Raw genomic sequence first — 24,113 nt, 5'->3', positions numbered from 1 at the left:
AGTTAAACGTACCTGGCTGGTGTCAATTGGACAAGGAATAAAGTTAGCTTGAGAAAGAAACTGTGTGGTACCAAGCAAATCTCTAACTCCATCAGAATCTCTCTTATATTCTTTTACTGGTTCCAGTTTCATCTTCTCTTTTGGAAGCAAAGCTTCATAGCAAGGCACATAGCCAGTAGGAGGTAAAAACTTGAACTCCCCATGGCGTCCACCCATTAAGAAACGAACTCTACACAACAGTAAATGAAAGGAGTTTAACAGTATTTACAAATTAAAAACCTAAACACAGGACAAATATCTCATTTGATGACAAAATTAAATTATAATATTTCTTAATATAAAGGCTATCTTTGATGCACTAACTTAGTTAACAAAATTGAACCCATTCTCAAAATTCTTTAAACAATGTTATTAAATAGCAGTGAATTTTTTTTTAATATTATAGGCAGACCTCAATATCCACGGTTTCGTTATCCACAGTCATGTATCCACGGTTGGGTAAGAGACACTTGACCTCAGCATAGGCAGAAAAAAAGGGGGGGACCATGCAGACCTCACATATCTGCGGGTTGGGGGTGGCCTGAAATAACCACGGAGGTTATTTCCAGCTGCCATTTTGTGTTTCAGAGCCTCGAAATGGCTGTTTTAAAAAATAATGGGGGGATGGTGATTTTCAGGGTACAGTGCAACTCAGGGGACCAGCAAAGCATGGTAGGGAGCTTCCCCCCATATTTCCCTCCAAAATTTGGCTGTTTTTTTAATCATTTCCAATTATTTCCCCAACAACCAGGAACCTAACTCCCACAATCCCATATCCCCAATGATTCAATATTTGCGGTTTCCATATCCACAGTTACAGCCAGGAATGGAACCCCTGTGAATACCAAGGTCCTCCTGTATAAAAAAATCCCTTTATTTTTTTGAGAAAATTACTTTCTAAATCACAACCACAACTGAACAAGTTTTCACATGTCTTCCATAAAAAGATATCTCTGTCTAATGTAGAATATTCAAATGCAATCATGTAACTGAGGACAAAGGACCAAATGATTTTCACAGGTCTTGTACCATATGTCATGAATAATCTTTAAATACTCTATTATCAAGATTTTATATAACCTCTTCAATGGTTGAGTCAGTAATTCTGCTTATTCATGTACACTGAACATGAGCACAAATCCCCCACCCTCCAGACAAGGCTGAAGAATAAGAAATGTATTATATGCAAGTCATATAGGTTTCAGTGGGAAATTGTAACCTAAGGGCTTTTTGCACAAATGGAAGGGCTTTTTCCTCCTGTTTGCATGAGGGGGATATTTTTGCCAATCCTTCTCCTACAGCAGCAGTCCCGCCGCAATTGTTCTGTATCCCATCCTGCTCCAAAGCAGAACACTCTATCCTAAGGAGTGAATGAGGGGGACATGCAGACTGCTGTGTTTGAGAAGAGGGTGAGAAAGTTCCCATGCAATGTCAATTCTAAATTTATTTATTTTATTTATTTATCATATTTTTATACTGCCTGATATGTACATCTCTAGGCAGTGTACAAATCCCAACATTAAAAACTACAAGTTAAAATACATAAAACACAATAAAAACAATATAATGTGGTTTTTAAAAAAATTAAATTAAGGAGTGGATAAAGGACAGATACAACAAAAGTGTTCAAAATACAAGAAATATCGAACATTACAAATTGTTAGCAACATTGGGAAAAGGAGAAGAGCAGCAACCTCTTCCCTCACTTATCACCACACATAATTTGTCAGCTGACTAAAGAAGCAACCTTACATTTCATAAGTACAGATAAAAATGAGGAAGAACCATTTCTATTAAAAATGCCAAGTTAAGAAGACAAAAATAAAAATAAGTCCTGTACATTTATATTAAAAAGAGCTTTCCAAAATAGTAAAATATAAGTGTACGTATATTCAAACAGTATTCTTATAAGAAAAATAAAGAATATCAAACACTGGATAGCTATACACCCTTATCCACACTGTGTACCTTATGTACTAAAAGCATCATAAATCAAATCCCGACATTGGGAACAAATGAAAACCTTGTCGAATGTTCTAGTTTATAAAAGGCTCCCATACAGACATAAATGACTCAGAAGACAGACCCTTCTTGTGAGCTGAGACTTTCAAAATTGATGCATAATCTCATAATTTCAAAAACCAATCATTTAAAGAGTGTATCTCAGATACACACCCATTTGAGGCAAATATAATCCTAGCTGCAGTAATCATATACAGAGATAGCTCACTGAGTTTAGAAGAAATATAGGGTTTGGTCATACTTAGAAGAAATATTTCTGGAAGAAAAGGAAGTTTAACCTCTACAATTTGTTCAATTTTCTTATGAATTTGCTTCCAGAACAACTGAGCTTTGTCACAGCTCCACCACATAAAATTCTAATTAAAAGCTTGCGAGAACAGGAAAGACTTAAGAGACTTCCTGAAAACAAACAGAGAAGGAGATGCTCTTATTTCAGAATGGAGCATATTAGAAAGCCCTGGGGCAGCCACAGAGAAAGCCTGGTCCTGAGTTGCCACCAGATGAGCTGGTGGCAACCGTAACCAGACCTCTCCAGAAGATTGTAAAAGGCAGGAAGGCTCATGACAAAGGAGGCACTCTCTTAAATAGCCTGGTCCCAAGCCATTAAGGGCTTTACAGGTAATAAACAGCACATTGTATTTCACCCAGGAACATATCAGCAACCATGCAGTTCTTTCAAAACCAGTGTTATATGTTCCCTTTGTGTTGTCCCAGAGACCAATCTGGCTGCCGCATTCTGTACCAATTGTATGTACAAAAGCAGCCACACATAGAGCACATTACAGTAGTCAAGTCTGGAGGTTACCAGCATATGTACCACTGTTTGAAGGTCATCCATCCCTAGCATTTGACTTAGCTGACATACCAGCTGAAGCTGATAAAAAGCACTCCTGGCCACCGCCTCAACCTGAGAAACTAGGGAGAGGTTTGGGTCCAGGAACACTCCCAAGCTACATATCTGATCTTTCAGGGGGAGTGTAACCCCATCCAGAACAGGCAGGTCTAAACTATCTATCGGGTCCCGACCCACCCATCCCCTGTCAGTACCTCCATCTTATTTGGATTCAACTTCAGTTTGTTATCCCTTATCCAGCCCATTACCACCTCCAAGCAGGCATTTAGGGAAGATATGCCATTTCCTGATGAGGTTTACATGGGGAAGTAAATCTGGGTGTCATCAGCATATTGATAACACCCAGCACCAAACCTCCTGATGATCTCTCCCAGAAGTTTTATGTAGATGTTAAAGAGCATTGGAGATAGTAATCAAGCCTTGTGGAACACCATATTTCAGTTCTCACTTTGCAGAGCAACATTTTCCAAGCGACACCATCTGGAATCTACCAGAGAGATAGGAGCGGAACAACTGTAAAACAATGCCACCCTATCCCACCTCTCTCGGGTGATCCATAAGGACACCATGGTTGATGGTATTGAAATGACACCATATTTAGAATTGAGGTGTCAATAACCCATTCACTCAATCGCCAAAAGCAAATCTTATGACTGCACTAAATGAGTTTTAATTAAGTAGATTAAGAGCCAGCGTGGTGTAGTGGTTAGAGTGCTGGAATAGGACCAGGGAGACCCGAGTTCAAATCCCCATTCAGCCATGAAACTAGCTGGGTGACTCTGAGCCAGTCACCTCTCTATCAGCCTAACCTACTTTACAGGGTTGTTGTGAAAGAGAAACTTAAGTATGTAGTACACTCCTCTGGGCTCCTTGGAGGAAGAGCGGGATATAAATGTTGTTGTTGTTGTTGTTGTTGTTGTTGTTGTTGTTGTTATTATTTATTATTAGGTGTTGGAAACAGAGGATGCCACTGTTGCTGAACTGTTTCAAAATCAAAACCAGGCAACCTCCCCTTTGCCTTCACCTCAAAAACCCAAATGCCGTTTAACAGAAAAGCAACAAGAACTAAAGCAAAAAATAACTGAGCACATGAACCAAACAACCACCAGGGTTCGACTTTCAGCTCTAAAAACAGTTGCCAAAAAACAACTTGCTCAGGCATTAAAAGATGTCAATGCGCACTTGCAGAAATAACAACCAATAATTTGCAAGAAACAACCCAACTAATGTACAGTACAGCAACAATAACAACATAAGAGCTCAGATATAAGATCAGTGAACCTGTAAAAAAAGAAAGTAGTACATCACCTAAATGGAAGATTAGATTAGAAAATAAAATCTCCAGGCTTAGATCTGATGCTAGTAAATTGAAAGATATGAAAGACAAGAAGCTGAAGAATGAAAACACCAAACAGTATCTGATCCAAAAATACCACCTAGATTCAAGGAAAATTCGAGAAGTCCTGGAAATAATAAAGCAGCAAATAACAGCAGTGTCAAAGAAGATTAGCAGATACGAAGACAGAATTACACAGCACAGGCAGAATCTCCAATTCCAATCGAATCAGAGATGTTTCTACCAAAGCATAGAAGGAGAAACTGCAAGAAACATAGAAACACCAAATAAAGAAGAAACAATGCAATTCTGGGGGAAATTATGGGGCAATCCAATAGATTATAATAAAAAAGCAGGCTGGATGAAAGAGGTCAAAAAATGTAACCAACAAATGCAAGATCTAATAATAACACCAGAATTAATAAGTGAAAGAGCAAAGAAAATTAAAAATTGGACTGCTCCAGGTGACGATGAACTGCATGGCTTTTGGCTTAAACACCTAACAAGCCTTCATAAACAACTATCAAAACAGTTCAATCACATTTTGCAAGGAGGTGATATTGAACAATGGCTAACAACTGGGAAAACTCATCTCATCATGAAAGACCCAGCAAAAGGTGCAGTTCTAAGTAATTATAGACCGATAACCTGCCTGCCAACCATGTTCAAATTATTAACTGGAATAATAGCAGATGAAGTGATGCAACACTTATTAACTAACAAACAGCTTCCAGTTGAACAGAAAGGAAATTGCCCGAACACCAGGGGCACAAAAGACCAGCTGTTGATTGACAAAATGATTTTAGAAAATTGCAAGAGAAGAAAAACAAATCTAAGTGTTGCATGCATTGACTACAAGAAAGCCTTCGATTCATTGCCTCACACATGGATACTAAAATGTTTAGAAACAACTGGTGTCAGCAAAAACATTCAGATATTTATTTAAAAAGCAATGAGCATGTGGAGTACACAGTTAACAATCAATGGTGAGACACATGGACAGGTTAGCATTAGAAGAGGCATTTTCCAAGAGGACTCACTATCCCCTCTGTTATTTGTAATTGCCATGACCCCACTTTCACAAATACTAAACAAAACAGGCCTCGGATACCAAACATCAAAAACGTCAAGTAAAATCAACCATCTGCTGTACATGGACGATCTGAAGTTGTATGCAAAGTCCCAGTCAGAAATTGAATCACTGCTAAGCACTGTCTGTATATTCAGTAGCGATATAACAATGGAGTTTGGACTAGACAAGTGTGCTGCATTAATAATGAACAAAGGAAAAATAAGAAAAACAGAAGGAATATAACTGCCCAAAGGAAGCAAGATCAAGAACCTGGAAGAGAAAGAACATTACAAATACTTGGGCCTTCTCCAGGCTGATAACATTGTACACACTGAAGTTAAAAGAAAAATTGGAAGTGAATACATCAGGACAGTTAGAAAAATCCTAAAGTCTAAACTCAATGGCAGGAAGACCATACAAGCCATAAACACCTGGGCTATACCTGTTATCAGATACACTGCAGGAATAATAGACTGGACCCAGGCAGAGCTAGAGACACTAGATCGTATGACCAGGAAAATCATGACCATCAATCATGCTCTGCACCCCCACAGTGATGTAGATAGGCTATACCTCCCTCGCAGCTCAGGTGGAAGAGGAATGCTGCAAGTTCATCAAACAGTAGAGGAGGAGAAAAGAGGCCTTGAAGATTCTATCAAGGACAGTGAAGAAGTTGCACTTAAAATGGTCAAGAACAAGAAACTATTCAACACCAATGAAACGAAGCAGGCCTACAAGAAAGAACAAGTCAAGAACCGAGCAGAAAAATGGAAAAATAAGCCACTGCATGGTCAATATTTGCACAATATAAGTGGAAAATCAGACATCAGCAAGATCTGGCAATGGCTTAAGAATGGCAACTTGAAGAAAGAAACAGAGGGTTTAATACTGGCTGCACAAGAACAGGCACTAAGAACAAATGCAATAAGAGCAAAAGTGGAAAAATCAACAACAAACAGCAAGTGCTGCCTTTGTAAAGAAGCAGATGAAACTGTGGACCACCTAATCAGCTGTTGTAAAAAGATCGCACAGACTTACTACAAACAAAGGCATGATAAGGTAGCAGGGATGATACACTGGAACATCTGCAAAAAATACAAGCTACCTGTAGCCAAAGATTGGTGGGACCATAAAATTGAAAAAGTTGAAGAAAATGAAGATGTAAAAATATTATGGGACTTCCGACTACAAACAGACAAACATCTGCCACACAATACACCAGATATCACTGTAGTCGAGAAGAAAGAAAAACAAGTGAAAATAATCGACATAGCAATACCAGGTGATAGCAGAACAGAAGAAAAAGAAATAGAAAAAATAACAAAATACAAAGGTCTACAAATTGAAATTGAAAGGCTGTGGCAGAAAAAGACCAAAATAATCCCAGTGGTAATTGGTGCCCTGGGTGCAGTCCCAAAAGACCTTGAAGAGCACCTCAACACCATAGGGGCCACAGAAATCACCATCAGCCAATTACAAAAAGCAGCTTTACTGGGAGGGAACAGACTATATTCTGCGACGATATCTACAACAATTGACAATAAAATTCTGGCATCCCAGGTCCTTGGGAAGGACTCGATGTCTGGATAAAATAAACCAATCAATAACACCTGTCTGACTGTGTAAACAAGAAATATAATATAAGCCAATGTAAGTCAAAATAGGTATGTGCATGGTCCGGAGCAGTCCGGACCAGCACCGAAGGGGGGCCTTTCGTTTAGGGCGGGGAGGGCTTGCTTACCCCTCCCGCCTCCTTGCCCCCGCCAGAGGCCGTATTGTATCTAATAAATGGGACGCTGGAAACCAGCCGCCCCCCCCCCCGGCGAGCGGATTAGGGGCAAAAATTGGTAAGGTACTGCCGCCGTCCCTGCCGCCGTCCCGCCCCCCCTCCCCCCTGAGTGCTCACCGCATTGTTTCTTAGAAAAGAGAGGAGCCCGCCGAACAGAGCTCCTCTCTTGGCAAAGTCTGTGAAGCAACTGAGGACTGGGGCGCGCGCGCACGATACGACGTCTAAACTTCCGCCGGAGGCCCGGTCTACCCAGCCTCGTCCCGCGCCCCGTTTCCAGCGCCCCATTTATTAGATACAATACGGCCTCTGGCGGGGGCAAAGAGGCGGGGAGGGGTAAGCAAGCTCTCCCTACCCTTAAAGGGGGACCCGCCACCCGGACCCGGACCGGCCAAGTCCGAACCGGTCTGGAAGTTCGAAGGCCTTTAGAATGGCCTCCAGACCGGTTCGGACACACCCCTAAGTTAAAATCCAAATGGGAGCTGGTCACACACAAGGTAGGCCACATGTTGGATTTGCTCTTTTCTTTATCTGAAATAAGTATTTCCTTTAATGTGTTTCGTAAGGGAAAACAAGTTGATTACCTGTAACAGGTGATCTTTCTGGTGATTTATGTTCACTCCCAAAATGTGTTCTGTGCCTGTGCAGTAACCCCCATGGAAGAATTCCAAGCTGCATGAGGTGCTCTTTGGTTCCGCTGAACTGTGATGCAGCGCGACCATTATTTTCAGTGAGAGAGCACCTACTCAGTTCCTGATTGGCTGCAGTTATGAGCAAAGAATGTGGATTAACCAAGTGAGGTAAGTCATTATTACTGTGGAAGTATCCTAGCAACGAGGTAGGCCAGGAGGACAGTCAGCAGAAAGATCCCTTGTCACAGGTAAGCAACCTGTTTATCTTTGAGGTGATCCATGTTCCCTCACAAAATGATGAAGGGCAGATCTGATGACCACATAGCTGCTTTGCAGATGCCTTTCATGCTGATGCCCAATATGTGGGCAGCTGATGTGGCCATAGCCCTAGTTGAGTGAGTTTTAACCTTTGAGGGGTTTTTTTTTAATCTCTTGTTGGTTGCAGCACATGAAGATTAGCTCCACAAGAAAATATGTCAGCCTTTGTCTCAATACAGGTTGTCCTTTTTTCCTTCTGTATAGGAAAGAAATAATTTTTTGATCTTTCAGAATGGTTTTGTTCTGTCCAGATAGTATAGGAGAGACCTCCTGATGTCCAGGGAGTGTAGATAAAACTGAGAGACTCAATGGTTCGATGGGTCCTTTGAATGGTTGAAAGAAGTTATTTATTCCTTTAAGGAATCTATTAGAGTCTGGATGGGAGAACACAGTGCATCCATCCTACCCCAGATAGCTTGCAGAGAGTGCTGCCATGTGAACTTTGACAGAAGGACTTGAAAGTCTCAGTTGTTTCAGAATATATGAGAATTTTACGGATGGACACATCAAAGCCCATGAAGGGAGCATATTGTGTGAACCTCTTTCATTTGCATATATAGTTTTTTCTGGTTGACTACTTTCTCTCATTCAGGAGGATTGCATCTAATAATTGAGCCTCCAGGTTGTTAAGTTCAGTACATGTAGGTTGGGATGGAAGCGTGGCCTGACTCTTGTGAGAGGAGGTTTTGGCGGTGTGGGAGATGTTGGTTTTGATCCCAAGACAGACGCAGAAGGACGTGAAACCATGGCTGTCTGGGCCACCATGGGGTGAGAAGAATGCATTGCATGCTTTCCTGCAATATTTTGCTCATGATCTTGGAGAGCAGAGGAAAGAGAGGAAACAGGTAGTATAGGTGTTTGGTCCAGAGCATCTGGGAGGCATCTCCCATGGAGTCCTTCTCAATGCCCTCCCTGGAGCAATAAAATTTGCATCTCCTGTTTTTCCAAGTTGCAAACAGTTCTATTAGTGAGTTCCACCAGCTCTGAAAGATGTTACCAATGACTTCTGGATTGACTTCCCACTCATGTTACTGAGAGAAGGTTAAGTCCCTGCCCAGGGCATCCACCAAAGTATTATCCACACCCTTGATGTGCAGGGCAATTAGGTGCATGTGATGGTTTATGCACGTGCACAAACCATCCCACAACTGAAGTGCTAGGTGGCAGAGAAACCAGGAGACTATCCCTGCTTAGTGGTTGAAATATGCAATCACAGTCATATTGTCTAGCAGAACCTGCACTACTCAATCTTTTATTAGAGGCAGAAATTATTTCAGGGCATACAACACTGCCAACAATTCCAGAATGTTTATAAAGAGTTTTTGCTGTTGTGGTGTCCATTTGCTTTGGGCATGAAAACCTGCACAATGGGCTTCCAAACCATTCAGTGAGACATCTGTTGTCACCGTAGGAATATAGGAAGCTGTCCTTGGTTTTCCTCGGAGCTCAGGGCGATGAAACAACTCGGGCGATGGCTAGAACGACGCTGGAGGAAGAGTTGTCACGAACCCGACCAAACACGGGATAGAGCCCATTTTAGGGACTACTCCGTGGCGGTGGGAGCGGCGAAGAAACGCTTTTTCTCCGCCTCCAATGTATCTGCTCAGTGCAGACCGGCGGAGCTGTTTCATGTAGCTAAGACATTGCTGCACACATCCCCCCAGGTAATGGGGGAGGAAGCATCCACAGCCCGCTGTGATCAGTTTGCGTGTCACTTTGCGGATAAAGTCGCTCGCATCCGTGCTGATATGGACTCCAGAGTTTTGGCAGTTCCGGCAGACATGCCTCTGGTACCATCTGGTCCTATTGTATTGGATTCTTTTCAGTTGGTTCAGCCTGAGGATGTGGACAAGATCCTGAGCAGTGTGCGAGCAACATCGTGTGCTCTTGACCCTTGTCCTTCATGGCTAATAAAACCTGCCAGGGAAGGGGCAGGTAGATGGTTGGAGGTGATTATCAATGCCTCGTTAAGGGAGGGCAAGATGCCATCGTGCCTCAAGGAGGTGATGATGAGACCATTATTTTAAAAAGCCCTCCCTTGATTCCTCCAACCTGAACAACTATAGACCGGTCTCTAACCTGCCCTTTTTGGGCAAAATGATAGAGCGTGTGGTGGCGTCCCAGCTGCAGAGGGTCTTGGATGATACGGATTATCTGGACCCTTTTCAATCTGGCTTCCGCCCCGGATATGGGACTAAGACTGCCTTGGTCGTTCTAGTGGATGACCTATGTCGGGAACTAGACTGGGGGAGTGCATCCCTGTTGGTTCTGCTGGACCTCTCGGCAGCGTTCAATACCATCGACCATGGTATCCTTCTGGGCTGCCTCTCGAGTATGGGAATCGGAGGTACTGTGTTGCAGTGGTTCCGGTCCTTTCTTGGAGGGAGGGTCTAGAAGGTGGTTCTTGGGGGACTACTGCTCGGCTCCATGGCCATTGGCCTGGGGGGTCCCGCAGGGTTCGGTCTTGTCCCACATGCTGTTTAACATCTACATGAAACCGCTGGGAGAGGTCATCCGGGGACTTGGACTGAGTTGTCAGCAATATGCGGATGACACTCAGATCTATCTCTCCTTGTCTCCTGATCCTAGGGAGGTGGTGGATGTCCTGAATCGGGGGCTGGAGGCCGTGATGGGTTGGATGTGAGCTAATAAACTGAAATTGAATCCAGACAAGATGGAGGTAATGTTGGTCAATAGGAGAGCCAATCGGGATGAGGAGATTTTACCGGTTCTGGATGGGGTTGCACTCCCCTTGAAGGAACAAGTACGCAGCTTGGGGGCGTTATTGGACCCGGCTCTGCTTTTGGAAGCTCAGGTTGAGGTGGTGGCCAGGGGTGCCTTTGCACGGCTTCGGCTAGTGCGCCAGTTGTGTCCCTTTCTTGAGAAGGCAGATCTGGCCACGGTTACCCATGCCTTAGTCACGTCAAGGCTGGATTACTGTAACGCGCTCTACGTGGGGCTGCCCTTGAAGAACATCCGGAAACTGAAGCTAGTGCAAAATGCGGCAGCTAGGGTTTTATCTGGAGCTGCCCGGTGGGAGCACATCACACCCATTTTGAAAGAGCTGCACTGGCTACCAGTTTGTTTCCGGGTCCAATTCAAGGTGCTGGTTTTGACCTTTAAAGCCCTAAACGGTTTGGGCCCAGGATACCTGAGGGACGACCTGCTCCCAAGGGTTGCTGCCCGCTTGACAAGATCATCTGAGGGGGCTCTGCTCCAGGTGCTGACAATGAGGAAGGCTTGGTTGTCGTGTACGCAGGACAGGGCCTTCTCTGTTGCTGCCCCCAGTCTCTGGAATGCTCTCCTGGTGGCTATTTGCTCCTCAGTTTCCATCACAGCTTTCAGAAAAAATGTAAAATCTTGGCTTTTTGCCCAGGCATTTATTTGATTGCTCTTTATAATCTTTATTTGCTGCTCTTTATAATCTTTATTGCTTTTATGCTTTTTGTTTTAAATTTTTTAATCAGATTTGTTTAATATTCCCCCCCCCACTTAATATTTTAATTGTGCCTTTTTTACCATCTTGTGTTAATTTTTTTTTGCTGTAAACCACCTTGGGGTTGCTTTAATGAAAGGCGGTGTATAAATTTAACAATAAAATAAATAAATAAATAAATAAATAAATAAATAAATAAATAAATAAACCAAGTCAGACCATTGGTCTATCTAGCTCAGTATTGTCTACACAGACTGGCAGCGGCTTCTTCAAGGTTGCAGGCAGAAATCTCTTTCCAGCCCTATCTTGGAGATGCCAGAAAGTGAACTTGGAACCTAGGTGCTCTTCCCAGAGTGGTTCTATACCTTAAGGGGAATATCTTAAGTAGCTCACATGTAGTCTTCCATTCAAATGCAAGCAGGGCAGACCCTGCTTAGCTAAGGTGACAAGTCATGCTTGCTACCACAAGACCAGCTCTCCTCCTCTTGGATGTCATCACTGTCAGAGGCAGAAGTTCTATACTGCCTAATATAGAAATCTCTAGGCGCTGTACAGATTAAAACATAAGGGAGGTATCAAGGCTGTCTGACGAGTTGTCTCCAGCAGCGTGGCGGAAGCTGCAGAATTTATAGCAGGTTGCCAGCTGGAACCAATCAGTGCTCTGCCCATTCTGCTGCCTTCAATTAGTCTCATGCATGCTGCAAGTGACTGCAGCTTCTCAACTCCTTGATTTGGTCACACCGCTTCTCATGCATGCGTGCCCTGGGAGATAACACTGGCAGTGAGATTTCCTCCTGGGATTCATCACTCTGCTCTGCCTCCTGCACCAAGCCCTCCTCGAGTGCCTCCTCACTCTGATCATAAATCTGGCCCTCTGGATCCTCAAGTAAATTCACTGCCTCCTTCTCCTCTTTCGAGTCATCGAACAAAGGCCTGACAATTCAAGCAACCTAGCAGGATACCATGGTCAATGATATAGAAAGCCGCCAAGAGAACCAAAAGGATCAGCAGAATCACGCTCCTTCTGTAGATCACCAATTGGTGAGATATTTAATGAAATGCACTCACAATTCTGCTATGTGCAGTGTGAGAAAACTGCTATTTTGGCTTTTCAAAGCTTTTAGGGCTTTAAACTGAACACCTCTTTGCAGGTTTATGTGGTTTTATTGCTTCCTTGTTCAGACCGGCTGGAGAATTTGTGCTGAATATTTTGTACCCTTTCTAAATTGCCCTAATATTTTGCCCTAATATGCTAAATATTTTGTATCCTTTCTAAATTACCCTAATCTAAGCTTCTGTTCCTGTGGAGGGGATTGATTTTGTTCCTTTCATTTCTAAAAAATTTAAAATTGATTGTTTTTTGTTAAAATTTTTAACAAAACTGATTTTAAAATTTTAAATCAGATTTTTTTATTTTGTTGTAAAAATTGTAAATAAAATACCTATTTTCTCATTTAAAAATAACATGGTTAAAATTAAATCTCATCACAAACATGTTACAATTATACTTACACTTTCTTAAAAATGAATTAATGGCTCTATCGCGTACATTGAGTTACCTACCAAACCAACAAACATTGGCATTGATTTCACAGTTTCATCTCATAAAAATGGCTCTAATCTGCTAGCACTTCCCAATAACTACCAGTTCTTGCTTCTGGAAATTTCTAAGCTTTTAAGTTTGTTTCTAAGCTGACTAAAATTACCTGTGCAAAGATACAGGCTAGATAGTAGGATTGCTGTTTGTGATGGGGCTGGGCCAAAGCAGAGGAATTAGTTAAGACAGAAATACAATATAGAAAAGAAAGTGGAGTAGAAAGAAGCATTACACTAATTAGGAATTGTAAGGGCAGCTTAGGCAACTCAGGAGACTGCTGCAATTGCAAATGTGAAACGTTCTGTTTGATCTACTTCATACCATTCCTAATGTACTGCTGCATCTACAGCTTGACACGGGAAATAAGGTATCAGTTATGTTTAAAAAACCATCCAGGTAAAAAACAGCCAGGTAGACCTTGCTATGTGCAGACTCATTATCTGTGGTTTCGTGTATCTGTGGTTGGATAACTGTCACTCATCCTCAACATACGCGGGTGGGGTGGGGTGGGAGAGTTAAAAACAGGGTTAATTTTGCATATCTGCAGTATGGGGATGGCTCATTTAGTTTTTTAAAAAACCCTTTTCCTGCTAAAGAAGGGAAGAATTTGGACTTTTGAGGGGCACTGCTGGATAAGAACATCCTTGCTGGATAAGGCTCAAGGCCTATCTAGTCCAGAATCCTGTTTCACACAGTGGTCCACCAGATGCCTCTGGGTAGCCCACAGGCTGAGGCATACCCTCTCTCCTACTGTTACTCCCCTGAAACTGGTATTTAGAGGCATCTTGCCTCTGAGACTGGAGGTGGCCTATCGCCCTCAGACTAATAGCCATCGATAGACCTGTCCTCCATGAATTTGTCTAATAGACCTGTCCTCCATGAATTTATCTAATCCCCTCTTAGAGCAATCCAGGATGTTGACTGTCACGTCTTGTGGCAGATAATTCCATAGGTTGATTATGCATTGTGTGAAAAAGTACTTCCTTTTGTTGGTTCTGAATTTTTTGGCAATCCGTTTCATTGGACGATCCCTGGTTCTAGTGTAACGAGAGGGGGAGAAACCCACCTCCCACAGTTTTCATAGTGATGTGCAAAGTGCACAAACACCTCGGGCATCCACCAGCAGGACGGGGAGTGGTTCCCTTAGAAAGCAAGTAAGGAGCTCCTTACCTGCTTGTCCCTGCCCTGCTGCTTTTCTGCAGGTGGCACCCACTCTCCACAATGCTGTGCGCTGCAACAGCGATGTTCTATAATGTGGCTGCAGCGCTGTTCTGCAGTGCTGCGGGAACAGTGCCACAGCCATGCACAGCCTTTTGGAGACTGGGCACCACTGGCGGAAAAGCAGTGGGGCAGGGACAAGTAGGTAAGGTGCAACATCCCTGCTTTTTAAGGGAATTGCTCCCTACCCCACTGAAGTGGTTCATATGCTGGCACCCGAGCCAGTTGGCACTTCCTAGAGGAGGTGCCGAATTGGTTCATGCACATTCTTAAATTTTCAACCCTCCGGGAACCTAACCCCACCAATCCCACAGACTTTAATCCCACAGTCACAGTTAAAGTTGACTGTGTCCTTTTAATCCATTACCTGACAGCATCCATGGAATTTGTGGGGAACGGAACCCACATGGAAACCAAGGTCCATCCGTATTTCCTAAATTAGCAAAATCAAGTTATCACACCCTCCTAGGTGTTGTAAGTGCTCTACCGAGTTGCAAATTAACATATCAGTTATCAGATTTGCACCATTGTTTAAGAAAAAGATAAAGATGTATCCATGGAAAACTTGACTTAAATCAGTGATATAAACTGATTTAGTGATTTAGGTTTTTCTCTTGGTGATTTAAATCAAGATTTAAACCAATGATTTATATCTAATTGATCCTGATTTCAAATAAATTAATTGTTCATGATGGAGAGTTTCTAGATAAAGTTTAAGTTAATTAATCTACACAATTTGTTTCATTATTTGTTTTCCAAATAAAGTAGCAAATGCACAGTAAGGGCTTCTGACACTGATATGTTGTTAGTATCAGTTAATTAGAGAAGTACAAGACTACTGAGCCAAAGTTTATTCAAAAGGTTATACATAATATTTAGCTAATATAGAACACCAGATCCATACTAGAACTGACACAAATAGTCATAACATTCATTTTAACGTGTTTTGCTAGGACTGTTCCCCAACTGTCTGAACAACTGCAATGACATTTCTAGACATTTTACATTATGTTCCTAGGATCAGCTTCAAAAAATCAAATACTTTCTTTTTAAGTGACTCTATGTCAGTTTCAAATAGTGGCACTGCAGGGCTGTCTCTGTTTAACATACCACCTGTTCAATTACCAATGCACAACCCATTTATCTCAAAGATGTTGACTTTTCATGTCAATACATCTGGACCCTTGAGTTTCCCAAATCCTCTTAGCTAGTGAGATAGATGAATCTGCTGAAGAGCTAATTGCATGTTTGTCTTTGGCTTTATTTCTCAGTATGTAATGCATTTATATATCCAGATTAAATACATATTGATGAATTTCCAGAAACAGAATTCTTGAGATAGATATGCTTGTTTAGCACTTTCCTTGATCATCTGTGCCACGTAACAGTATAAAAAGGAAGCTAATTATAGCTTTATGATGTCTATACCATGGTATCAACCCCTTTTCTCAGACTAAACAATTCAGCAGGTTCAAAATACAATTATTTCATCAGCATTTCAAAGCAGATTTACAACTGAGAATAAGTTTTACAGTAAATGTTTTTAGACTTAGCATTTTGTGAAGTAATGGGCAAATATACCTTAAATCATTTCTAGATTTAAAATTGCTCAAAAATGAATTATATATATTTTCAAGCCTTTCTACTACTATATTTTAGGAAGCTTTACACAATTTTGACCATCTATTAGAATTTCAAACTATTTACTAATCAACTTTTAATGGATTTATAAATTTGTAGTGTATTTAGTTAACTTTAAAGACACAACTAGATGATACTTTAAACACATTGTTTGGCCCTGTTGGCTGGATACTTTTGTTTGCTTGTTTGAATTATAAATAGCAGCCATGAAGAAACCTGCTGCTTGGAGCCAGACTCCTCCTGAGACCTCACATAACACCCCTTCCCTTTGAGCAGCTTGTCATGGAGTAGTCAAAATGGATAGACTGCATGTGGAAAGTGCTCAAATGGCTTGCCACATCAAACTGTCACTAGGTTTCCAATGGCCACCCAACACAACTACTGGAACAGCTCACACATTTATTTTTGAGATATACAGTCTGCCCACAATGATTTTACCACCTCATTTTTCATTCAAGAAGTCATTAGTCTGAAATCTACAGTTACCAAAGTAGGTTTAATACAAAGGATAACTCTGGAGATGTTCATGTGGGAGCTATTTCAGTCAAAGGCCTTTCTATGTAAAAATGAGGTGGCAAAGTTACAAAGTGTATCCTTCACTGACACATTAATAATGTGAGAATCAGCCCTAAGGATTCTTTTATCACAAAGAGTCATGGTCTGCAATGCTTAGCAGCCAAACAAACTGATTTCCCCCTTTCCTTTCAAAGGTCCTTTTCTCTGGGATTCAGTTCCTTCTCAGATTATATCAGAGATAATTTTCAAAAGTAGACAGCCTTATGAAAAAGACTTTCTTTTATGTGAGTTTTCCCATTGAATAACGTCTTCTAAGACAGAAAGTATAAATTAGATTTTTAAACCCTCATAATCTATCTAATTCCCCCCACCCCCAATTTGGATTCTTGTTTAATGGATCTTTCCAGAAGAATTCAAGCTTGAAAAATGTGAGTTCTTATATTCAGTTGTTGGTATTATGATAAGCCACATTAGGCCACTGTGAAATATCATTGTCATCCATGGCTTAGATCTAGAAAAGTTAAAGGTGGAACTTCATGCATGCAACAGGGCTTTCCCACCTCCTCTCTCTTGCTGAAGCCTCTTTTATCCAACAAAAGCGGGAGGGTCAGGGGATCCTCCGGAGTAACATGAGATGTGGCACAGTGGGTTGCTGAAGGAAGGGGAACTGGCAGAAAGTGTCAAAGCCTCATGAAAGCAGACATGACTTCATCTAGCACAAGTGATGCGCTCTCTCTCTCTCTATCTATCTCAATCTCAATCTCTTTAAGGCACTTTAACATCCTGCTGATTTTTGAAGGAAGAGTTAAGCACATGTTAAAAGATTACTTAACTGTGGCTGGGTCAGGAGTGGCCAGTGCAGGCACTGCAAGGGGGCGAGGGCTGGGGCTGTGAGAGGCACCTTTAAGCCCAAATTGATAGGTGCTTACCTCCGCTCTGGCTACAGCTGCAAACTACTCTGAGCAGCAGCAGCAGCACACTTCCTCCAGGAACTTATCTAGACCACCACCAACTACATCCACAGACAACCGCAGTTCTAACTACAAGCACACCTGGCGCAACCAGTGGCAGCAGCAAGAAGGAGGCACCTTCAGGGGGTGCTCTAATAAATCCTTCCCCCTTCTGCCACCCAACCATCCCACAAACAATGACTACCTTCCAGTCGGTGGCAGGCTTCTCCACTTCTACCATCAGTGGGAAGCCATTATCGCCCACAGATATGCACTGGATTTTCTCTCCTAGCCCCCCAATCACATTGTGTCCCTAAAGTCAAAGAATCTGATCAAACGTCTGAGAATGAAACAAGCCACCCTCCTTTTGGTTCAGATCAAAGCCATCAAACCAATACCATTGAACAAATTAAAATGCAGTGTTTACTCCATTTTATTTCTAGTGCCAAAGAAGGACAAGTCTTGGAGGGCAGTTCTGGATCTCAAACGACTCAGTCACTTCATTTGAAAATGCAAATTCTGCATGGAGTCCCTGTGCACCATCAAGGAGGCCATTCCCCTCAAGACTTCCTGGTATCTAGCAACCTTGCTGAGGCTTACCTCCATATTCCTATCCTTCCAGGGCACCATTGCTTCCTCAGTTTTTGCTACAATGGCAGCCATTACCAGTAAAGGGCTCTCCCCTTTGGGCTCTCCTCAGCCCTGATAACCTTCATCTAGTTGGTGGTGGCCCTAGTAGCACACCTCAGGATGAACGGAGTCCATATACACCCATAGCTGAACAACCTCCTGATCAGAGCACCAGTTCCCCCATCAAGTACAGCAGGTGATACACTGCTTCTCAGCGCTGCAAGAAGTTATTTATTTATTTTACACTTCTATCCTGCTCTTCCTCCGAGGAGCTCAGAGTGGTGGTGTACATGGTTATTTTTATCTTCACAACAACCCTGTGAGGTAGGTTAGGCTGAGAGATACATGACTGGCCCAGAGTCACCCAGTGAGTTGCATGGTTGGATGGGGATTCGAACTCGGGTCTTCCCAGTCCTAGTCCAATACTCTAACCACTATGATATGCTAGCCTTCCTTATCCAGCCATTTCTGGACAGAACTTCTGCAGACCTGATGCTGTTGGTGTAACTGCTCGGGTCCATGATTGCGTGCATAGAATGCATACCATGGGTCCGGTGGCATTCCTGGCCTCTACAATGGCTGCTCTTCCCACTCCAGGAGAATATCATGACATGTTTACACAAGTAAACACATCTGACATGGTCTGTTCGACAGTCCCTGCTATGGTGGCTGTTGCCAGCCATGCTCCAGGGCCTTCCTCTGGTGAACCCAGTACAGCTCATTCTCACTACAGATGTGAGTCTGATGGAATCAGGAGCCCGTTGCGAGGATCAATAAGCTCATGGGGAAAGGTCATCCTGCAAGAAACGACACAACATAAACTGTCTGGAGTTGCGTGCAGTTCGCCTAGCTCTACTACAGTTTCTCCCCATCATCCACCATGCAGATATTCTAGTCCGCACAGACAACATTGCAACGAAGTTGCACATCGACCGCCTGGGTGGCACCAAGTACAGAGCCCTCATGAGAGAGTCTCACCAGCTGTTCCAATGGGCAGAGAAGCACCTAACATAGATATCTACCGAGCATCTACAAGGCACAGCCAACTCCCAGGCCTATTGGCTCAGTCACCAGACCAATGACCAAGTGGAGTGGCTGCTTCATCCAGTAGTATTCCTCCAAATCATACAGCACTCTGGGGAGCTGGAAGTGTATCTATTTGCCTCTCCCCACAACTATCTCCTGCCAAAGTTCTTCTCCTGCTTCTTTGACCCCCGGGCAGAAGCGATGGACGCACTGAAGGCCCCTTGGACACCTGGCCTATTTTATGCCTTTCCCCAACAGCTGCCATCGGGAAGACTCTCAGGAAACTGTGGGTGGAGAGAGCGGAGCTCATACTAATAGCCCCCTTTTGCCCATGGAGGCCTTGGTTCTCTGACCTCCAGAACCTCTCTCTCAGTCCACATGCAGCTTCCTCTTTGGCCAGATCTTCTAGCTCAGGGGCCCATTCTTCATTCAGAACTTCAGTGGCTCCAACTCTGTGCCTGGAGGTTGAGCACAATGTCCTAGTATGCAAGGGTTACTCTAAGGCCATCCAGGAGACTATCCTCGCATCCAGACACCCCTTGATGAACTGTATTTACCAAGCTTCATGGGTGGTGTTCTCCAGATGGGCTCATAGGAAACAGGTCAACCCCCTCCAGGCAGGGGTGGCCAAGGTGTTGGCATTTCTCCAGACCAGCCTAAACATGGGGCTACACCCTAGCACTCTCAATTGGAAGACATCAGCAATTTCCTCAGTCCTTTCCCTAACCTTGCAAAATCTGCATCTCAGGCAATTCCTGAAGGGGACTACAAATCTCACCCATCCCACCATCCACAGGTTCCTGTCGTGGAACCTGAACAAGGTGCTGAATGCTCTCACCAGGGAACCATTCGAGCTTCTGACAGATTTGCCTTTCAAGCTCTTCTCATTCAAAGTGCTCTTCTTGGTGACTATTACTTCAACCCATAGGGTCTCCAAACTGGGGGTCCTTTCAGTCCGTAAGGAGCTATGCATATTTCAGCCGGACACAGTGGTCCTGAAACTGGATCCCACCCTTTTGCCCAAAGTCAACACTGAATTCCATCACTCTCAAGATATTGTGCTACCATCCTTCTGTCCCTCTCCGGCCCATCCCAAGGAATGGGTTTGGCACACTGTAGACATCTAGCGGGTTCTTCGCATCTACTTACGTAGGACCAAAACAATTCACCATTCTGTCTCCCTCTTTGTGTCCTTTCACCAGTCTTCCCTGAAAGCCAAAAATCTCTAACACCTTGGTTAACTGTATCAAGTCTTGCATTAACCTGGCTTACCAAGCCCTCAATCTTGCAGTGCCTAGGGGCATCACCGTGGACTCCACTCGCAGTGCCACGACGTCTGCTGCCTTCTTCGCTCCTGGAAATCTGTAAGGCGACTATGTGGTCATCCATTACGCCCTTCATTAAGCACTCTAAAATGTCTTCCTTTTGTGTGGCTCAGGCCATTCTCAGACAAACTGTTCTTCAGCAAATAGTCTAATAGGCATCCTTCCCCTCCCTACTATGCTTATACGATTGAAGGATGAGCTCCTCAGGCTGTTGGGAGGGGGCGGAAACCCTTTGGCTTAAGGGTTCCTTTTCACAGCTGAGGAGCTCGTCCAGCCCGCTCTAGGATGCCTTCTTCTTTTTCTCTCTGCACAGGAGGGCCACTTTGTGGGAGGGGACAACTTCCAGCATAGTTGGCTTTGTAGGCTTTGTCCTGCCTTCTGTATGTTGTATCCTTTCTCCACTTTTTTTCTCTTGAATCAGTATATAATCTTTTTACCCTTTGTATCGAGTGCAACAGTCCCAGAACTGGGGTTTGCGACCTTCCAGGCAGGAAGCTAACCACACTTACAGTTCAAAAGGTCAGGTCCTGACTGTTAGAGCATGCTCAGTGCTCAACCCATACAATTGGAGGATGAGCTCCTCAGACTGTGGAAAAAAACACAATGGATGGTATTCATAATTTTAAAAGAATACTAGGTTTGGCAAAAGGTACCAAATTAACACTCTTGAATCTCAAAGATCTTATTATTGTATACAACTGAGCACTGAGTGCTCAGAGTGTCATACTGATTCATCAGTGTTCCTTGAATCCTTTTACTGCATGTGAGAAGAGAGTTTGACCTCTTGTTGATGCTGTCAAGATTTCAGTTAGTGCCAAATGGAGTGCTACGTGTAGAAACTTGTCCACTGATAAATGATAGAACCCAAAATAATTTCACATAGGGCACACAAAAATCATCAGATCATAGTGTCTTCACTCAGTCCCAACCTGGGAATGAGTCACACCAAAGCCAAGAAGTATCAAAGATTCTATATTTCATTGTCCATTATCTATGACTCAAGATTTTGACACAAAATTGTTTTTCTTTTCATGATTGACAGTTGGGAAGTTCTTCAGCAGTAGGATGCAGTGGCCATGTACAACATTAGGAGGCATTCAATGAAGTCGCCTGACAAAAAACATCAAAACATTAATCTGAAGGGAAGATGTACTTACTTGACACCTGCTGAGAAGCTCACCACAGGGAAAAAAAGTCCATCAGTGGTAAAGTTCTCAAACATTCCTTGCACAGGCTGCCCATTAATGCGGAAAGAAATGCTGGGTGCCCCTAAATCCAGGCAACAGCTGACCACGTCATCAGATGCTAGCAAATGCTGATTTACAGATGCAACTGCTCTGGATACTCGACCTAGTAATTAAAGAGTCATATAAACAAAAGGTTATGACAGTGTAAACAAAGAGAAGAAACTGTATTAGTGAAGACTTGTGAGATTTTTATGATACCAAATCATTCCCCCCCCCCAATACAAAATATGATCTTGCCCCTTCACCCCGCTTGCAAGTTCTTCTAGTTTAGGAAATGAGAGAAACACTGTTTAAAATTATACATGTCAGAATAGTGCTTAAACTTAGCATATCACTTGTGACTTCTGTAGCTATGTGCTATCAGAGAGGGCTTCGTCAACACTTTACACTATGTTAACACTCATTCAATCCCCTGTGCCTATCATTCATCCATATACCTTAAATGCTATATCCAAATAGCATTTATCCTTTTGCAGCCACATTACACTTACAAACCATATTTATGTACAGGAGGACCTCAATACTTGCGGGGGGTTCTGTTCTTCGGTTGTACCAAGGATACGGAAACCGCGAATATTGAGGCATCATTTCAATGAGGCATTGGGGTTAGGTTTCTGGTTGCCAGGAAAATGCGAATAAATGCTGATTTTCAGCCAAATATTTTGGGAGGGAAACATGGAAGGAAGCTCCTTACCAAGTTTTGCTGCTCCCCCCACATCACATTGTGCCCCCCAAATGCCCAAAATGCCCCCAAATAGCTGGGTTTTGTTTTATTTAAAAAACAGGGGGCATTTTGTGGCTCCTAGAAACAAAATAGTGGGCAGAGATGGCCTCTGCAATTATTTCCGGCCACCTTCAACCCACGGATACACAAAGTCAATGTTTTTGTTTTTCCCCATGTATGCTAAAGTCAAGTATCTTTTACCAGACTGTGGATAGGTGTATCTGTGGATAATGAGGTGTGTGTGTGTGTGTGTGTGTGTGTGTGTGTGTGTGTGTGTACCCTCTTTTCCATTAAAAATGCTCAAGGCTACTTCCAATAAGAAATAGTAGGTGTGTACAGATCGATCTGCTAGTGATGTGTGAATCAGTCCACCATGTATCAGAGATGATTCGCTGATTTACTTGCTAATCTAATCACCCCTTAAATAAAGGGGCTGATTCGATCACAAATCAAATCACCCCCAATTTGCATGGATCAATTCACTAGCAATTTGTTTCGCGGGTGCCATTTTGTCTCTGTGCTTTTCTATCACTGAATGGTCTCCTGGCACTGGCTTCCGGTTCGCTTGAAATCTTTTTGCTTCTTGGTTGGCTAGTTGTCTTTCAAATCAAGTGCTGGCAGGGGCAACTGTGGCCCCATTGGCTGGGGGGAGGGAGCAGGGAGGGGAGGCCAAAAGGAGGGAGTTTGAAAATGTATATAAGGGGCTGCTTGGAGGCAGAGCGAGACATTGCTTTTCTGCCTCAGGAGAAGAAAGAAGTTGGATCAGAGAAGGAGAGAGACTGCAGTAGCACTGTGCAGAGTGGTGGTGGTCTGGCCCTGCCTGGCTGGCTGGCTCCCATATGGTTTGTGGAGAAACAAAAATCTGACTCTATTTACAATTGGTTTAATACTATGGTAAACATCCTTCCCACTTGTGAGCAAATTCCTGTTTGCACACAAAACTCAAACCTAGATGCAATATGACATCATTCTCTATTGTCTATATCTTATCATGTTTTACAGTAATCTTAAACTATCTTTATTGAAGATATATATATAATATATTTTCCCTTTGAAAGAATGTTAGCAATTATAGTCATAGCGAAAAACTATTTTTGGATTACAGATTGGAGGTCAAAGCCTAATACAAAGAAAACTCATTATCTTCTTTCCTGTTATTCAATTTCAAATAGCATGCACTTCTTAAAATGCTCAATTTTCCATTTGATTTAACACAACAAAGTGTTCACCTACACAACTCCCTTGAATTTAAATAGGGTTTGCATGGTAGTAACATTCAGTGACTTGCAGCTAAAGCTCTTGAACAAAACAGAAAAAGCTGGCCTGACGCATTTTAAAAGGTTCAACAGAAAAAAAATAAACAAATAAAATAAAAGCTGCAATCGAAAGCACAGTTACCAGGGAGTAAACCACACTGAAAATATTGGAGCTTACATTTGAGTAAACATACATAGTATTTCACTGTAGGAAATTAATTATTTTAGCACCCTGTCAGCATTAATCTAATATGAAGGGCACTTAATTTTCATAAATGTTTAGGGCACAAAAAGTGTGCTTTCTAAGGAGCCAAAATACTCTCCTCAAAATACTCTTGACATGGAGAATGGTTGCATTTTTCCTGTTCACTTCCTTTTGTCCCAATCTAATTTCCCTCCAACTGATTTCTTGGAGAATCTCTCTTTATTACACAATCCCAGCCAATCTGGGATCAATATGATGAGGACATAGTGCAACACCGAAAGAAA

The 24,113-nt window shown here is 42.7% G+C and overlaps 1 protein-coding gene across 22 annotated transcripts in view; it reads right to left on the bottom strand.

The window, feature by feature from the left end:
* RYR3 (ryanodine receptor 3) overlaps positions 1-24,113 on the bottom strand; it is a 644,727-nt gene that overhangs the window by 378,588 nt on the left and 242,026 nt on the right. For 21 of the 22 annotated variants that reach the window (XM_053280309.1, XM_053280347.1, XM_053280383.1 and 18 more), the window contains 2 exons: positions 21,555-21,747; positions 13-229 (listed from right to left, as the gene is read on the bottom strand). In XM_053280309.1, coding sequence (XP_053136284.1) covers positions 13-229; positions 21,555-21,747 — 410 coding nt within the window. Of the gene's footprint in view, positions 1-12; positions 230-7,692; positions 7,806-21,554; positions 21,748-24,113 lie in introns of those variants that run through there. The other variant, XM_053280480.1, reaches the window with a different exon arrangement.

The sequence above is a fragment of the Hemicordylus capensis genome, chromosome 1 (genome assembly GCF_027244095.1).
Source record: "Hemicordylus capensis ecotype Gifberg chromosome 1, rHemCap1.1.pri, whole genome shotgun sequence".
NCBI lineage: Eukaryota > Metazoa > Chordata > Lepidosauria > Squamata > Cordylidae > Hemicordylus > Hemicordylus capensis.
The sequence above is the reverse complement of the archived record's forward strand: the minus strand, read 5'-3'. Positions and strand labels throughout refer to the sequence as shown.